An 18,998-nucleotide genomic window follows, 5' to 3' on the forward strand; every position below is an offset into this window, starting at 1 on the left:
TGGTTTGTTCGGATCAACCCTGTAACATTCTGTAGACAGCCCATTTTGACCGGACGTAGGTTCTAATGGCTTATACAAAGCCTCGTCAAATCGGTGAGTTGGAGTCCCAAATTGAACCCTGAAGCAGCTTATGGTCCTACCGAGGTCCCTGTAAAGTTTCGGCAAAATCTACCAAAAATGGCAAATAGGACGAGCCGGGAAAGAGATGTATTATGAATGTATAAGGGGGGTGAGTTATCTGCAGAGTGGAATATATAGGTGAGAAGTGGGGTGAATTATCCTGTGATGGGCGCGCCCAAGCCAAATAAGACAAATCTGGCGGGCGCGCCTCATCAAGTGGGGGTGGAGATTATCAGCATTTCTATTTTAATATATAAAAAAAATCGAAGAGCAGAAGGGGACTATTCATCTTCGTAAAAAAGGCTCCAGAGAGAGAGAGAGAGAGAGAGATCTGAGAAAAGGGAAATCCCTCAAACTCATATTCATCTTCTCCGATTGGAATCTCACCGGATTCCGGCCAAGTCCTAGCCGGAATTTTCACTTTGATTACCCTATTTTCTTTCCTTCTAAGCTTCTCCGGTCGTATCTCATCACTGATACCTTCTTCTCCGTCATTACCTCTGCAATTTCTAACCCTAACTCGTTCCTTCTCTATCACTATCTCTATTTCTTAGATCTATTACAAATTATTTGAAAAATCTCTTAGATCTAAGGTATTGGAGGAATTTCTGAGGTTTGTAAAGAAGATTGAGAGAGATCTGAGAAATCTCAGATCTGAGATCTCAGATCTGAGAAGAGAAAAAAATAAAAATAAAAGAACAGAGAGAGAGTAGATCTGAAATAGAAACCCTCGTCTGAAACTCTAACTCTCGGTTTTTCTTATCCTCCGATCGATCTCGCCTGAGATCCGATTTAGTTCCGGCCATTCCTCTGTTTTTTTTCAGATCTAGCTACCTCAGTTGCCACGGCTAGGATCTGACCTCCTTTTTCTCCAAGTGCCGTTTCAAAGTTTCTTCTCCGGCAAGTCATTGTTCTCCGACGAGATCTGTCGCCATTTCCGATCGAGCACAGAAGAGTTCTTCAACAGTTAGGAATCAAGAGAATTTCAGAGGAGCAATTTCAGATCTAGAATTTTAAAGAAGAAGATCATTTTTTTTTTTTTTTTGTTCTTTCTTCAAATCAGGTAAAGTCCCTAACCTGCTCTTGTTTCGATTTGGTGTTCGTGCGGCTGTCTATGATTAGAAGTTGTTAGGTAGATTCTTGAGTTTTGTTTTTAAGGCATGATTATAGTTTTTAATCTCATGATTCCGGTATTTCTTCTTAATTCGTAGTCGGAATATAGATCTAGCTAAATGTGACTGATACAGGTTGTGTGAATAGAGCTGGATGTTTGCTAATTGTTGCAATTTCTTTGAAAAATAAAAGATCTATACTTCATTTCCATTTTAGTTCCATTTTCATGGAGATTAAGATTTCATGTTGTTTTCAGCAAAGTTTTGGCAAGGTTTGTGAAGATGGAATATATGAGATGGTTTCTTTCATTGTTCTGATTTTTCCCTTTACAAAGTTATTTTGGATAATTTGTTTTGAGCTTGTAAAGTTGTATCAGCTTATAAGAAATTCTTATTGTCATTAAATTTTAGTTTAAGGTTAGAGTTGATCCATTGCATGAGGGATTCAACAACATGATTCCATTCCAAAGTACGTTATGCATAGTTCATGTGTGATTCCTATTATTACTTTTTGGGAAGAAATGTTGTCAGTTCATGGCAAAATACTGAAGCATCATAAATTTCACAAGTCATGCCTATCATTTGAATTTTGGAAACATTGACATTTGTTAATGAGAAACTAGTAAGTATAACCTTCTTCAGTATTGGAATTGACATGTGTTAAATAGTCCTATAGGCTGAATCAAATTTCAAGTGGTTGAATAAGGTTAACTGGCAGTTAGAATGTAAGAATTCAAAAGAAAAATCAATTTTTATAAGGTTCTAAAAGTGATGAGATTCCAGATTTTGAATCCATACCATAAATTTTGCCATGTACAGTCAAAACCTGTCTAGAATCATTTAACTGGAGCAATTTAATCATAGACTGGAAAGGTTCTTATCGACACAATTTACAGTTGTAATTTGTATTCTGTTCAGAAGCATCATGCTCCTATCCTATGAGCCATTTTACTCTACAGTTATGATTTACATTTGATTAAAAAAAAAAACAAATGTGTAATTGTTTGCCCTCTTTGGAAATGGTATACTACTACTCATGTGTGGCTGTGAATTACATTTCTATGAAATCCCTTAGCAAAGCCTCATTTGATATTCAGTCCTTGGGTAGGAGATACTTGAATGTTCAATTGTGTCAATACCATGTACAAAATTTAAAAAAATGAGGTTAATATGGATGAGTTGTTGTACTTGGAGGAGCATGGTGGTCATAATATTTTCTTTAGGACATTTTCGTAGGAAATGTACATTTTGCAACACAGCTTATGGCTTATGCACTTAGAAAACTGGATTGTCCTTTAACTTCATGTACAAACTTCTAGAATGGATACAATTATGAGTTATGAACAGATAAGTGTGTTAATAAAGGGAATAGACACTCAATGTATTTATAGGGCTCTTCTCACTTGGCTGAAACCAATTCTAAATATCCAAAACTAATTCATAATATTTTGGGATGTTTCATAATTGAATTGATAGTGGACTAGATTTTTTGGAAAATCTAATGGTGTCCATGTTCTTCCTCTTTTAAACAACAAACATGGGTGAATGTTTATTGCAATACCTAATTTAAAGCCATGTTATTTCCTAATCTGTGCCAATGAATTTACAATTATGTCACCTGTATAATTTGTCCTTATAATATTTGCCAAGCTTTACTGTTGGAGAGAGGTTGCTTACTGATATTCTTATCGACTACAGGTAGATTGGTTCATTTGAAGAAGCAGCGGAAGAGGAAGAATGGAGAAATGCAATGAATGCATAAATTGCCATATTTCTCTTCTTCTTAGCAATTGTTTATGTTTCTGTATTTGATCCATCAATGGTAGGAAACATCTATTTTTATTTATCTGGTGACAAAGGAAGAACAAATATGAACGAGAACTTGTACAAAGGAGAAGAGACGCTTGTAACAAAGTTCCAAAATCTGGAGGAAAATATGGCTGAGGAAGGGGTTAAGAAGACTTCCTTGATGGATCTTCCAGTGGATCTTTTAGAGTTAATTGTGTTAAGACTTTTTCGAGTGGATCTTCTTCGTCTTTCTCCTCTATGTAGAATATGGCGAGAGATCGCCCTTCCAGTCCGTCCCATGGACAACACGCCATTGCTTATGTCCATCTGCGCTAGAAGAAAATTGTGTAGTTTCTTCGATCCTATTCGCAAGATATTTCACAATATACACGACTTCCCAAACTTAAAAGCTTCTACTGTGCATTACTCCAAAGATGGTTGGTTGCTAATGTCTCAATCCAAAAAAGAATACTCCACATACTTCTTCTTTAATCCTTTCACAAAGTCAAGAATCCAACTTCCTGATATGTTTGAAGATAAGGGCTTTCATGGCGTTGCCTTCTCATCTTCTCTCACTTCTTCAGACTGCAAAATTGTGGCATTGGAAGGTAGTGGTTCCACCATGGTTACTATCCGAACTTGTTGTCGTGGGGATGAGAGTTGGACTTCTGATACCTTAGATAGCAATCCATGGTTTGCTGCTTCGCACTGTAACCTGGTTTTTTATGACGACGTTTTCTATTGTTTAGGAATGGATGGACGGTTAGGGATTTTTGATCCTAGGAATGGTGTTTGGTCAGTACTTTCAAAGCCCACTTACGAGGAGTTTTGGGAAGAAAATGATGCCTGGGTAGATTTAATGCAAAACTCTACTGGTCAGAATTTCCTAGTAGAGTGTGGCGGAAAGCTTGTGTATGTGTTTATTGGTTATCATGGAAGGTCAATTAAAATTTTCTGCTTGAATCGTTCTGAGATGATCTGGGAAGAAATTGACTCACTGGGAGATCAAACGATGTTCCTTAGTCACAAATCATCTTTCTCAACAACCATTCCCGTGGAAGGAATGCAAAATAAGATTTTTTTCCCTCTATTATGTGGTGGCGAAGATTGTTCCGTATTCTACTCTTTTGAGGACCGCAGATTCTTTCCCTATAAAGATTTTTCTCAGACTAAGGGGTATCGCTTTAGCACCTGGATTCAACCCAGCTGGTCTAAACCTTCGCATGAATTGCTCCACTGGTGAATGGTTGAATTGCCCGAATGGTTTGATAAGGTATGCATACAATGAACATCTTGAATATTATTTTAATTGAACAATAATTTGTTGGAGAAAAAAAGCTTCAGTTTGATATTTAGTACCATTCATTCCTTTTCTATAATCTGCATTTGTATACAATCTTATTTTTTCTACATAGGTGGGGTTGATATTTCCACCCCTTAGTTTTAGTATCTTCCACCATCTCTCCATTGAGAATTTTTTTAGAGGCTGCTACAATCCATACGACTTGTGCCAGTCATTGAATGATTTTCTAAGAAAGAGAAGGGTATGAATATCAACTCAATATATTGTTGTATTTATTTTTTTGTTATTTAGAAATCATTCTATTTACTTCATAGTAGTAGATAATTAAGATATCATGATTGCAATATCCACTACATCTTACATCTTGGAATTGAGAGAAAAGTGCATGTAACTAATGATCCTTCGGATGTATTCTGTCCAAACTCAAAGCTGTATTGAGATTTGATGCACTTGTATATGCAATGCAAGCTATGACCTCCCATTAAAAAAAGCTATGACCTCCCATAAAAAGTTTTGTATAAGTCGCCTTTTGAAACACTGACGATAACCTCTCTCTAACTCTCTCACCCTCTTCATAAGGTTTACGAGTAATATTATATACCGTTGGGGCTCTAATGATTAATATTGTTGGTGTTTTTGAAAATCTGGGTCGTTACAGCTAGTGGCCGCATTTTATATAAGGTATTAGCGAGTATTAATTACAAGATAGGTGTTGTCCGTCCCCTACCCTAGCAATGTGTCACTTCTTTTGCCCAACCCTTTGTCCTTGCCCTGCCCACGGAAATGGTGCACCTGGTTTTATACTTATTTGTCAAGCAAGAAAAAACCCCATAACCTCTTACTACTAGTGCCAGGAGGGTGTCTCGTCTAGTGTTGCTACCCTTCCTGCATCTTCCATTGGTTCCGTTGCCACTGCCACACTAGATGGTTACTGCGACCACCACAACGACTTCCACTAAAAAGACCAAACAACATTTACTACGTACCTGCATACATCATGTACTTACCTACAGTATGTACCTTAAACAACATTATTGTTCACATGTATGTACTTTAACAACGTTTCCTAAGAAGGTACTCTCATATATCACTGGATTTTTGTTTTAAGTATTAGAAACAATTAGAGTATAAATTATCAGCATAGGAACAATGTTGGTTCCTTGTCTAAGCATTAAGCTATACGAGATATGGAGCATTAATTAGTAGAGCCCCAACTATACTTCGGTTTGAGCTAGACCTAAGCCCCCTATCTCTTTTCTAGTCTAACTAGGACACTTGAAAGATGGAACCCATCAAAACACTTAGGAAACAAGAGTATTAGGTGGTGTTTTCAATATCAAAACTAGTAGCTAGAAATGTAAGAACTGCATAAACTTCAAATTTCATAATTAATCAGATATCATAAAAATATTGATTTACCTCTAACAAATATGTTAGATGTGTGTATGTGTGTATGTTGCCTAAGGGCATAGTGGTCATTTTATCTTCTGTCTTTATATAAATACATAATTGAGGGGGAGATACTCCAACTCACTCTTTCTTTCCACTCTCTTCTCTTCTCTTCTCCTTCCACATGGTGTCAGAGCCCTAGGGTTTGGATCCCTAGGGACCAACATCGTTCCTCCTTCCCCTTCTTATTCCTCTTCTTTTTTTTTCTTCTAAAACACTAACCCTATGCATCTTCTCTCCTCCTCCTCCCTCTCTACCCTCCCTCACCAGCCCCCCCTCCCCTGTCGGGACCTCCACCCGGCCCAAAGTCCCCTTGCCCCTCCCGTAAATAACCTCCCCCCTTCCCTCTGACCTCCACACCCCCTCTCACCCCCCGTAAACCGTCCCCTCCCTCCCCTCTCCTTGTTCCCCTCCCCACCCCCCGTAAATAACCCCCTCCCCCCGACCTCCCTGTTCCCCCCTTGCCCCCGTAAATTACCCCCTACCTCCCCGACCTCCCTGTTTCTTCTCGCCCCCCCACCCCACCCCTCTTGTTTCACCTCCCCTCCCATTCTCTCTCTCTCTCTCTCTCTCTCTCTCCCTCTTATCCTCCCTTCTTCTCTTCCCCCTTCTAACCCTCTTCTCATGACCTAAATCCTCTTTACAAACCTTTTTTTTTTTTATGTTTGCGGCTCCGATTTTGGCCCATTCTCTTCGATTCATCTCTCTCATTATGTCTTCGCCGGATATATCTTGTTTTAACATCCCTCTTTATTGGAGCCGCGGTCTTCTTTGCGGACCTCTCGCATGATTCTTGTCTTTTCCTCATTTTCTTGTTCTTTCTTGCTAGTGTGGCTGTGGGTCTCTCTCTCTGATCTTTAGTTATCATAGATCCTCCTGCTCTCCCGGATCCCCATGTTAGCCCGTCCCTGCTGACAATGCCTCCACTCTACCTACGACTCTTTCCTCGAGCTACTCTCCTTCATCCTATTCTCCCTCGTTGGAGCAGTCTTTTCCTCAGATGACCTCTGAGAAATTGGATGGCTCCAATTATCTCAGCTGGCGCTACGCTGTTGAGACCTATTTTCTTGCCAAGGGTTGGGTGTCCCTTATTGAGCGTGATCCTCCTTCCTCTTCAGACCCGTCCTATGATAGATGGCGGTAGGGCGATGCTATAATCCGCACCCTCCTCAGGCAGAGTATGGTTCCTGCTGTTGCACGACTGATGATGAGCCTGCCCTCGGCCAAGGCTATTTGGGTTCACACTGCTCTGCTTTAATCTGTGGTTTATAACCTTACACGTATCTTTGCTACTTATTCACAGTATGTACCTTGAGCGTGGGAATGACTCTCTGCCCACCCACTCTAGCCCTCTTCGCCTCTCTTTGCCAGCAGTTGGACGCTTTCATGCCTCTTACCTCTTATCTCATCGTCCTTGCTCGTCAGCGGGACCAACGCAGGGCTATTCTTTACCTTCACTCCTTGGGATCAGACTTCTTACCTTTTCGCCAGCAGCTCCTTGGACCAGGCCGATCATTGTGTCTTTCTGGGACACTCTCGTACTTAGAAGGGTTACAAGTGTTACAGCCCTGGATTTCGCCGTCTTTTTGTATCCGCAAATGTTGTCTTATCGAGTCTCTTTCCTTCTTCTCTCCTCCTGCGCATGGCGCTCCTATCTCTCCTTCATGTCTCCCTCTCCCCTTTCCGGTTCTTCTTGACCTGGTTTCTTCGGATCTTCCTCCCTTAGATGCCCTTGTCGGAGACCTTTCCTTCCCAGGTTTCGGCAGTTCCTCTTCCGCCCGCTACTACGAGGGTCTATCAGCGGCATTAGCGAGCAGATCCTCCTCCATCTCCTATCGAGGCGTCGTCTCTTCAGCCGGAGATCCTGGCCTCTAACCCTCAGGTACCTTCTCTTTCTTCTGATGTAGCTGTAGATGCTCTTATTGCCTCACACACTCGTTCACGCACTACTGCTCATCTTATTTCATCTTATGTTTCGTATGATCATCTTACCCCTTCATTTCGTGCTTTTGTCTCCTCTTTGTCTTTTGTTTCCTTGCCTAATTTTGGACAGGAGGCTCTTGCTCACCCTGGGTGGCGTTTTGCTATGGACAGCGAGATGGATGCACTTAAGGCCAATCATTCTTAGGATATAGGTTCCCCCTCCTCCTGGTGGTCACCCTGTTGGTTGTAGATGGGTCTCTGCCATCAAATATTTTTCAGATGGGACGGTTGAGCGCCTTAAGGCACGCTTGGTTGCCAAAGGATACGCACAGACCTATGTGATTGACTACCATGAGACCCTCTCTCCTGTTTCGAAGATTCCATCAGTGCGCGTTTTTATTTCTCTTATAGTCAATCATGGCTGGCCATTATATCCGCTAGACGTAGAAAATGCCTTCCTCTATGGAGATTTGGCTGAGGAGGTGTACATGGAGCAACCTCCTGGTTATGTTGCTCAGGGGAAGATGTCCTCCTCCGTATATGGGCTTCGGAAATCATTGTGGTCTCAAACAGTCCCCTTAAGCCTGGTTTGGAGGTTCAGTGAGGCCCTCATGAGATATGGCATGAGGCAGTGTGCAGTTGACCATTCAGTTTTCAGCCATCAGTCGGGGCTGGTCATGTACTCCTTATAGTGTATGTGGATTACATTATTATCACAGGGAGTGACACAATTGACATTCGGTAATTGAAGATTTTTCTGTAGAAAGAGTTCTTCATAAAAGATCTTGGTCATCTTCGATACTTTTTAGGGCATCATGAGATATGGCATGAGGCAGTGTGCAGTTGACCATTCAGTTTTCAGCCATCAGTCAGGGGCTGGTCATGTACTCCTTATAGTGTATGTGGATGACATTATTATCACAGGGAGTGACACAGTTGACATTCAGCAATTGAAGATTTTTTTGCAGAAAGAGTTCTTCATAAAAGATCTTGGCCATCTTCGATACTTTTTAGGGATTGAGGTAGCTTACTCGGTACTAGCGTTTCGCTCTCACATAGGAAGTATGTGTTGGATCTTCTAGATGAGAGAAGATCGTTGGGTATGAAACCAGCCACTGCCGCCATGGATCCAAATACAAAGCTCCATCCAGAAGAAGCTAACTTGTTACATGACCCTGGTAGATATCGAAGACTTGTTGGGAAGCTTATATACCTCACAGTGACTAGACCAGATATTTCTTATGCCGTGGGAGTTGTTAGCCAGTTCATGAGTGCTCCTCGTACATCCCATTTGGCAGCTGTAGTCAGATTCTTCGATATTTGAAGAGCGCCCCAGGAAAAGGGATGCTTTTCAAAAGACATGGCCATCAGAGGATAGAAAGATACAGTGATGCTGATTGGGCATGTTCTCCAACAGATAGACGCTCCACTACTGGCTATTGTACCGTTGTGGGAGGTAACTTATTGTCCTGACGAGTCAAGAAGCAAAATGTTGTAGCCAAGTCTAGTGCTGAAGCCGAATATCGAGCCATTTCACATACTGGCAGTGAGCTTATCTGGCTACGATCCTTTATGTCTGAGATTGGATTTCCCTCATCATCCCCAGCTCAGCTATACGGTGACAACATGCCAGCTATTCACATCGCTACCAATCCGGTCTTCCATGAGCGTACCAAGCACATAGAGGTGGACTGTCACCTTCATACGTCACAGGATTTAGTAGAGAGAGATATGCACTACTTTCATTCGGTCGGCAGACCAGCTTGCTGATGTTCTCACGAAGCCCCTAAGCAAAGCTACACTTAGTGATATTTGTACGAAGTGTGTATGTTGCCTAAGGGCATAGTGGTCATTTTATCTTCTCTCTTTATATAAATACATAAGTGGGGGAGAATACTCCAACTCACTCTTTCTCTTCACTCTATTCTCTCCTCTTCTCCTCCAACAAACACACTCAAAACACTACCTAGACACAAATGCCCCAGACCTTTCTTATATGCTAATATCATTTTAGAACAAAAGGGGAACTTTCCCAAGCTTAATAAATAGAAAGATTTGTCCTCAATTTTATTGTCCACCTTCTCCTTAGATGGGGATCACAAAAACTAACTTACATTCACCCCTACCCCTTCAATTATGAATCGCATGAAAATAATAATATTCACTGCTAAGTTTTAGTTTAAACAAATACTTTTATTTTCGAATGGTGGTAATATTATTAATAAAAGCTAAAAGGAGGCAACAAGCTCCAAAGACCGAGGTGGTCAAAGTACAAGCAAAATAACAAAACCGGTAAAATTAAAATAGAAGGAAAACAAAGAGAGCGATCTCAAGGGGGACGGAAGTCAAAGAACTCCAAGTGGTGGTCTAGAGGCTCCCTGGTGGGCCAGCCGATCAGCCTCAACATCAGCAGACCTCCACACTTGCTGACGTCGCACCCTATGGACCTTCAATCCTCTTGAGGATTTGTTCGATCGCACCGGCACATCTCCATAAGAGAGAGAGAGAGAGATCTTAAAGAGGAACCGATCTTTGGAAACCCTAACCATAGAAAATCCAAAATCCCAGAGAGGCATGAAAGAGGAACCACGATGGAACCTCCGCCCCCCCATCAACACCACCACCACTGCTCTCCTCCACCGCCCCACTACCCCATCCCTAGCTCCAACCCTAACCCGCCTCCATCTCATCTTCCTCCTCCACTTCCCGACCCCCACCCCCACTACCCTACTCCACCGCCACGCCATCCTAACCATAACTCTAATCCTAACCCTCACCCACCTCATTCTCCACCACCGCCCCACCCCCACCTGCACTACCATACTCATTTGCCCCACCGCTACCAACAGTTCCCTCCTCCGCCATCTCACCATCGTCAGCATAACTTCATCCCTAACCCCACTCGGCACATCTCCAGTTTTTGTTGATCTCTACTGCTGGATCACAGTTGATAGGGCGAAGACCTTCGTAAGATATGAGGGGACCAAAAAAAGAATGGCGAGAGGAAAAGATAGTGGCTGGGCGTCGAATATGGTGGGACAGGGGGGATTTGTTGCACATGGATCGACGGTGGAAAATGCGCTGGATAGTGAAACCAGTGCAGAGAGTTTCGAATTACCAGTGCTATCTTGCGTTGATTCAGCCCAGCTGGTAGAAAATGGACATGTGGAGGTGACCTGTCAAGATATGTTGCTAGCTGGTGAGGAGGAGGTGATAGGTGGAGATAAAAGGCCACTTGAGTACCCTGCAAGGTATTTCGAAGATCAAGGGGAAAAAGTTGAGAGACACGTGGATTCGGGTGAGCGGTGGAAGTTGCATAAAGAGGACCTCAGAGCTGGTATGCTAATAAGTAGTGAGGGGACCAATGGAGGGCTATGGGTGGATAGAAATTCAAAATTTTGTTGTGAAGTCAATGGAGAGTGGGAATCAGAAGCATAGTAGTGGTCTGATGATGTTGACTTTGGATTGGCAAGTTTCTTAGTGGGCCATATGCATATAGGAGAGAGGCGATGTGAAGTGTGCGTGGAGAATTTCTCAAACCTTATTGGGCTAAATACCATTTCAGACAGTACTGGGTTGACTCGGTATCGAAGGGATGTTGGGGGAATAATGTGGGAATCAAGAGGGGAGAGGAATGAGCCCTCAGAAGGAATGACAAACAGTAAAGCTTGTAAAAATGCTCCTCCGGCTTTATAAGAGAGCTTGTCCCTTTCTCTCTACAGTATATAACTCCATGGTCTACCTGCTCAAATTTATGACGAGAAGGAGTCTTTCTTTCGGGAGGTCATGGCCTTCATTCTCAGTTCATTCTCCAGCTAAGGAAGATGCTGTGGTGAGAGTCCCTTCTAAAAAGATTGCTGGTTCATCTTCTCGAGCAGAGATCGAGGTTGCCCATGCTTTGGTCCAATCTAAGTATAATGCGGCAGCTTCTGCTTCAATCAGCAATTAGTCTGGACAGGAAGGGGGGGTTAGTCGCGCTAGACTCTTTTGGACTAGGTTGGACTTTAGGAGTGCCGGGTTAGTCGGGCGCGATTTTCCGCTCCCACTCTCAAATACAGTGTTAGTCGGATGGGTAGGGATTTTGTGTAAAGAATCCCCAAAATACCCTAGCGCTTAGTAAAATCGTTATACGGAAATCCCGTCTGGAAGGGTGGAACTTGAAACATCGACCGAATTGCTCTCTCTTCTCAACCCTTGCAGCCTCTCTTTTTCCACCGAGCAAATAACTTTCCTTCCTCAACCCTAGCAGCCATCTCTCTCAAATCACTCTTTTTCCTCAACCTTAGTAGCCATCTCTCTCAAATCACTCTCCTTGCCCAACCCACTACGAACAGCACTCAAGGCAGTGGAAGGAGCCTCCCTCTCTCTCTCTCTCTTGCGCTATTTGTGGGGCTTTTTACAGCAGAAATACATATGTATTTTTGGGCCTTTTTCTGTCATCGATCGTTTTGCAAAAGGAATACACAGATGACTCATATGCTATTTGCTGAGGACTTTGGGTTCTTGTTTGTTGAATGGGTTCTCTGTTTTTTGGTATTTTTTATCTTGTTTTGAGTGCTTGTAAATGACGGTTTGGCTTGATTTTTAATAATTTGAAAAAAAACATTATCCATGTTGCATTGATGTTTAATAACATGGAAAAATATTGTATCAATAGTTCTGTGAGAAGTTGTGGCCTTATCTTTTTTATTGTTTTTGGTTTGGAGATCAGTAGGGGAAGATACCCACTAGCCGTTTGATGAAATGTCTCAGGGTATTTTAACTCTGAAACAATCTTTTGGCATTAGAGTAACCATCAAGGCTTACACTTTGCTCAACCAAGAACACTGCCTGGCTGTTGCCTTTAACTGGATTCTCTTCAGATCAGTCAGTACAAGAGACTTTGATTGAATTAAATGCAAGAAGATAGGAAACTAGTCGTGCACTGTAATTGTTGGATGGTAGCTATTCTTGTCTTCAATATTATTGAATATTTTCTCCCAATATTTCTATTTGGTCCCCTAATTGGGGTCCACAAACTCCCAAACTCCCTATGGTAATAGTGACAAATGAAAATGTAAGACTTTTTTTAGGACTTAAGAATCCTCATTTCTTCACTCTGAAATCCCTGTTCTAGGAGTCCTAGGCATTCCCAGAGTGACCAACAATCCGCTGGACTTTCCTAGAATTACTAGGAGTCCCAAGTATTCCCAGAGTGACCAAAAATCACGCACGACTAACCCCCCCGAAAGGTACGCACGGTTTATATAATAGCTATCAGTATGGATTGTTTCCTTCGTTGGTGACATGCAAAGTGCAGGTGAAGGCACAAGGATTCCCATTCCCAAAAATAGATTTGATGCCTGAGCAGTTTTAGATCCAAAGCCAGATCCAACAGTTTTCAGTTAACATGAGTATGGGTCTCTGGCAGTGGTAGAGGGGAGCACGGAATCAGAGGATGATGGGGATTTTGACGGATTGGCGATAGTGCCTCAATCGGAGGAAACACTCATGATTGCTTGGTAGAATCCGGAAGAAGACAGTTGATATTTTCGTAAATCATGTTTTGTTAACAAGTAAGATATTGAAGCTAGCTATTGTTGGTTTGGAAGAGTTTTGAGGGGCTTGTTCAGACAGGCAGAAGTAAGAGAATTCCATCAAAGAGACTCGTCGGACTTGAACAACTTGGAAGCGACAAAGATGTTAAGGGAATTAACGAGGTTACAATCAGTGATTAACTATGAGAGGGTAAACCAAAGAAAGTTGAACGCAAAAGGAAAAGAAATGGGAGGCAGAAATTATTCCTAGGGGAAAGGAAAATATAGAAATCGTAATCAGTGAAGATTCTATCTTGGATTGTGAACAGATTGGGCTCTTTAGAGAAAAAAGGTTCATGTCAAGGAGTTGGTTAGGAATTGCAAACCAGAAATTTTGTGCATTCAAGAGACTAAGATGTCAAATTGGAACGGGGCAGAGACCATAGGTCTGGGGTTACAAAGTCACTGGGATTTTGTGGCCTTGGATGAAGTAGGAGCATAAGGAGGAATCCTAGGAGCATGGGATGCATCTACTTTGGAGTTATCTGACTCATGGAATTGTAGCTTTTCTGTGTCAGTTGTTCTAAGAAACCTGTGTAATAATTCATTGTGGACATTCTCAGGTGTTTATGTCCCAATAATAAGGGAGGAAAAACATCTACTATGGGAGGAGTTGGAATCAGTTAGAGAAGCAGTCTAACCCTTGGTGTACAGGTGGGACTTCAATGAAATAAGAATGATAGAGGAGAGGATGGGGTGCAGCAAATTTATCCAATATATGAGAGCCTTTGTCAAATTTATTAGTTTTCATGAATTGATTGATCTTTCTTTAACGGGTGCGCAATTCACTTGGGCCAGAAGTGTTAGTCGTAGTAGAGTAGATCGATTTATGATTTGTCCTTGTTGGCTCGGTAGTTTTCCCAAAGTTTGTCAAAAAGTGGTCCCTCATACTGTATCTGACCTTCGACCCCTTGTGTTGGACTTGAGGTTGGAGTCTTGGGGTCCTCATTTCAGATTTGAGATTGCTTGTTTGGAACACCCCAAGATGGAGGAAAGATTATGAGAATGGTGGGAAGAAGATGAGGCTTTTGGACTTGTAGATGTGATAATTGGGATTATGCTAAGAGAAAGTTAAAGGAATGGATTACGGAGAATCAGATTGATGGGGACATCAACAATGGGCGTGGATTAAGGGTTTACAAGCGTAGACGTGGATGAGACTGATGGCGGGGACTCTAGCATGGGTCACATACATTGTCATCTTTTTTTTATTATTATTTACTTTCTATTTTCGTCATTTTATTTGTAGCCTACTTTTTAGGCATCAAATCTCATCCGTTTGGCGTGTTTTTGGTATTATTAGAAAGGTTTCTCAATTAACTATCTAATGGGCCCAAGATCACATGATTTGGATGTGATTTGAGCAAGTTATGAGTGTTTTTAGGAAGTGGTATAGGTCTATTACGGGATTACTATTTAGGTAAGTTTTTATCTTTATTTAGTTTTACTTTAGATCAGATGAATGGTTGAGATTAGTTTTGAACTTTAAGTTATCTTCTAGGGTTTCTTTTCTTCTAAATACATCTTATGAAAGCAATGTAAGAGACTTTTGACTGTTGAATAAGGAATTAAAGTTTTTTTTGCAAAAGAAGCTATTGAAGCTTGGAACTTCTTCTCTTCTCTCTTCTTGGTGGCTTGGAGCCATTATTCTCAATCCCCTCTCATCTTCTCACTTCTCACTTCTCACTTCTATTCTCCTCTCAAATCAGCCATAAACAAGTAAGTCATTAGTTCTTCAATTTTTGTGTGTTCTTGAACCCTAAAATACAAAAACCCAAAATCCAAATATCTCCTACATCATTTAAGATCTCATCTTGAAACTTTGAAGGACTTATTTTGGGATTAAACCTTAGCCATAACAATCAAAATTCATAGTTTTACAACCCCTTTCGAGGCTAATCAAATTTTCACACCTTTCAAGCCCTAAAATTTGCTTTTGGAGATTGAAAGTGTAATCGACCAACGTAGCAGCCCACTAAACCTGAAAATCTGATTTATTTCATCATTTAAACCTATTATCTTTCAACCCACAGCAGTTTACCCAGAATTTCTAGATCTGTCCAAATTACCAAAATACCCTTTTAGCCTAAATTGGACCCATTTGACCCCATTTTGTTGCTGCAGAAATTTATTACTTTTTTTTCATTGGATTATTGCTGATTTCTCATCAAATTAAGTTTTAGTTCATAGGTTTTGGTACTGTTTTAATTATTCTACTTGGTCGCACGTTTAAAACCCCGTTTTAGCCTAATTTTGCCCATAACTAGTTACCCGAAGGACCCTTTAACTGTCGACTAATTTGTTTAAAGTTTATTTCATGCTAATTGTGTTCTTTCTCATTATTTAATGCAAATTTAAGCCTCAATATTGCTGCTGTCCGCCAATTAATTCTGCCTTAAATCAACCCTAGTTACCCAGTAGGTGTCTTTAGCCTCTTAAGAGTTAGCCCTAAACTTTCCTAGAAGCCATTATCCCATTAGGAGTCTAGGATTTTCCCTCGTTTAGGTATTGTCCTGCATCACAGATGGTTGGGAAGAGAAAGTCGTGGGTTCGTTTTAGAATAAAGGAGATTACAAGTAAAGAGGACGATGGTTCAGCTAGTAGAGAGGATGTGGAGGAGGTTGTGCGCCTGAAAGAAGAGTACAATAATACTCCTCTTCATGAGGAAATCACTTGGAGACAAAAATCAAGGGTGGCGTGGTTAAAAGGAGACAAGAAAAACGACTTATTTTCATGGAATAGCAAGTGCAAGAAGGCGTGGTAACAGAATTGGCTCTTTGGAGGTAAATGAGTCAATAATGGAAAAAAGGAGGAATTAATTGAAGAAATTTTGGATTTTTATAAGCGGCTATACTCATATGAAAAGATAAGTCGCCTTGTTCCTGGGAATGTAAAGTTTGGATGTCTGTGTGAGGATAACAGAATCACACTTGAAAGGTCTTTCTCAGAGGAGGAAATAGAAAAGGGGTATTCTCCTTATGTGGGGATAAAGCTCTGGGACTCGATGGTTTCTACCTTGCCTTCTTTCAAAGCTGACATTTTGTGATTTTTCAAAGAATTTCATGATGGAATGGATCTAGATAAGGGAACGGGTGCTACGTTCATTGCCTTGATTCCCAAACTGAAAGGGGCATCGAAAGTAGCAGATTTCCACCCTATTAGTTTGGTGGGCTGTTTGTACAAGGTTTTAGCGAAGTCCTAGCGGAGTGATTGAAAATAGTCCCCCCCTTGATGTTTTTCCTAGCCAGTCTACATTCATACCACCATGGTTTTAAATTTCGGTTTCGGTACCGGTTTCAGACCCAACCGAAATCGAAATTTCGGCCGAAATCTGGCGAAACCAAAACAATACTATTTTATTCAGTATAAATTTCGGTCGAAATTTCGGAAAAATATTAATTTGATTAAAAAAAAAACAAGTTTTTGCGTGAAATCTCGGGGAAAAAAGAAATTTCGACCGAAATAAAATACCATTTCGGGTATTGTTGATTTTGGTGTCGGTCTCCACCCGAAATTTAAAATCATGCATACAAATCAACTCAACTCAACAAAACCTTTGTCCCAAACTAGTTGGGGCCGGCTAAATGAATCCGTCAGAAAAATTTCATGAAGAAGGTAAAAGGAATCTACCCGGCTCTAATCTCGGCTCTAGTTGGGTTCTTCTACGTGGATCATTTTCTTCCATTCTATCCTACCCAAGGTCATGTTCTCTGTTATGTTCCTAGCTATCAAGTCTTTCCTCACTATTTCTACCCAAGTTGTTGTTTCTACCCAAGTTGTTTTCGGTCTGCCCCTACCTCTTTTTACTCTATCAATTTGGCACGAGCCGCCTCTTCTTACTGGAGCATCCAAAGGCCTACGTTGGATATGTCCAAACCATCTTAAGCGGCGCTCTTTCATCTTCTCCTTAATTGGTGCCACCCCCACCTTTTTACGAATGTCTTCATTTTTAATTCTATCTAACCTTGTGTGGCTGCACATTTAAGCATTCGCTTCTCCTCTACGCTCATCTTATGCACATGTTGCTTCTTGGTGGAGTTAGTGGCCGCACATCCTTTTCACATTAGACCAACTCCTCCTTGTGTGGCTGCACAGGCGGAGTTAGTCTACCTTCATACATGATAGGTAAATTCTTGATTGTTCCCTGGTTGCAAACGAGGTCGTGGATTGTTACTCTAAGTTAGGAGAAAGGGGTAGAGTCTGTAAATTGGATATGGAAAAAGCCTACGATCGACTAGAATGGGATTGCCTCGATTACTTACTAGGTAGAATGGGGTTTGGCAGTAAATGGAGATTGTGGATAATGAAATGCTTATCATCTGCGTGGTTTTTTTGTCATCATCAATGGTGACCCTAAAGGCTTTTTTAAGTCTTCCAGAGGTCTTAGACAAGGAGATCCGTTGTGGTCTTTTCTTTTTGTCATAGTGGCTCAGACTCTGCGTAGGTTGATGGAAAAAGGAAGTGCTAAGGGGCTAATAGATCGGTTTAAGATTGGAGAGAATGGGGCCATTCTATCTCACTTGTAGTTTGTAGATGATACTCTCCTCTTCAGCTCGTCCGATCCGGTAAAGATTATGAATCTCAAATCCATTTTGAGATGCTATGAATTGGTATCCATTCAAAGAACGAACTTTCATAAATTAAGTCTTTGGTATTAACCTTGATTTTGAAGTGGTGCAAGGAATTGCAGAGATTATGGGCTGCAAAGTGGATAATCTCCCTTCCATTTACGTTGGTTTGCCTTTGGGAGTGGGGAGACCAAAGAAGGTGTTTTGGGAGTCTATTGTTGGGAGAATTGAGAAAAGACTAGACACTTGGAAGCGAAATTTAGTGTCGAGAGGAGGTCGCATAACTCTAATTAAGGTTGTGTTGGCTAATATTCCAGTGTATCATTTATCCCTTTCCAAATGCCCCATGAGTGTTGTGAACCGATTGGAGCAAATTCAAAGAAGTTTCTTATGGGGGTACCGACAAGAAGGGATTTCCACTTGTCAAATGGGAAGAAGTTTGCAAACTGATCAACTCGGTGGCCTTAGGATCAGAAAGATAAAAGAGATGAATTAGGCTCTTCTTGGTAAATGGCTTGTGAGATTTGGGGAGGAGTATTCTCATCTATGAGCCTAGGTGATCGAAAGTAAGTATAGGTCAACTTTCGGCCATTGGGAGTCTGTGGACAAGTATAGACACAGAGAGGTCAGAGTATGGATGGACATCCTGCGGTTCAAAAAAAAATTCCAAGATGGAATTAAATTCAGAGTTTATACAGGGGACCGTTTCAAGTTTTGGCATGATAGGTTGTGCTCGCAAACACCATTGAAGGAGATTTTTCCAGAGTTATTTGCAACGGTTGCTTCGCAGGAGGTGTTTGTAATAGAGTGCTCTGATCGTTGTGAAAATAAGGTAATATGGATGCCGGTGTATAGAAGAAATTTCTTTGATAGAGAGCTCAATCTGGTGGTGGTTAGGTTGCTTGAGGCCTTAGAAGGTTGGTATGTCAAACAACCCGGTCTGGATAAAGGGGTTTGGATCTGGAGCTCCTCAGGGGTTTTTTTTCTGTTAAATCCTTCTACTTCCACCTTGTGTTTTGTCTTCCTCTCTCCAGAGTAGCCAAGGTTTGGACTTTCCAAGCTCCGCTTAGAGTTTGTACCTTCGGGTGGGCTTCTCTTATGGATGGAATTCTAACGGTGGATTTCTAGCGCAAGTGCGAAATGCTGATCATTGATCACC

The 18,998-nt window shown here is 41.3% G+C and overlaps 1 protein-coding gene across 3 annotated transcripts in view; it reads left to right on the forward strand.

Annotated features, from left to right (window-relative positions):
* Positions 1-409: 409 nt before the first annotated feature.
* The window catches only part of LOC143866510 (F-box/kelch-repeat protein At1g57790-like), a 29,316-nt gene continuing 10,727 nt past the window's right edge, over positions 410-18,998 (forward strand). For all 3 annotated transcript variants that reach the window (XR_013242730.1, XM_077375985.1, XM_077375984.1), the window contains exons 1-2: positions 410-1,183; positions 2,931-4,293. Coding sequence is in view for 2 of the 3 variants with exons in the window: in XM_077375985.1 (XP_077232100.1) it covers positions 3,052-4,263 (1,212 nt within the window). In the remaining variant the exon portion in view is untranslated. The remainder of the gene's footprint in view (positions 1,184-2,930; positions 4,294-18,998) is intronic.

The sequence above is a fragment of the Tasmannia lanceolata genome, unplaced genomic scaffold (assembly GCF_043159265.1).
Source record: "Tasmannia lanceolata isolate RefF3 unplaced genomic scaffold, GAP_Taslan_0.1 ptg000135l, whole genome shotgun sequence".
NCBI lineage: Eukaryota > Viridiplantae > Streptophyta > Magnoliopsida > Canellales > Winteraceae > Tasmannia > Tasmannia lanceolata.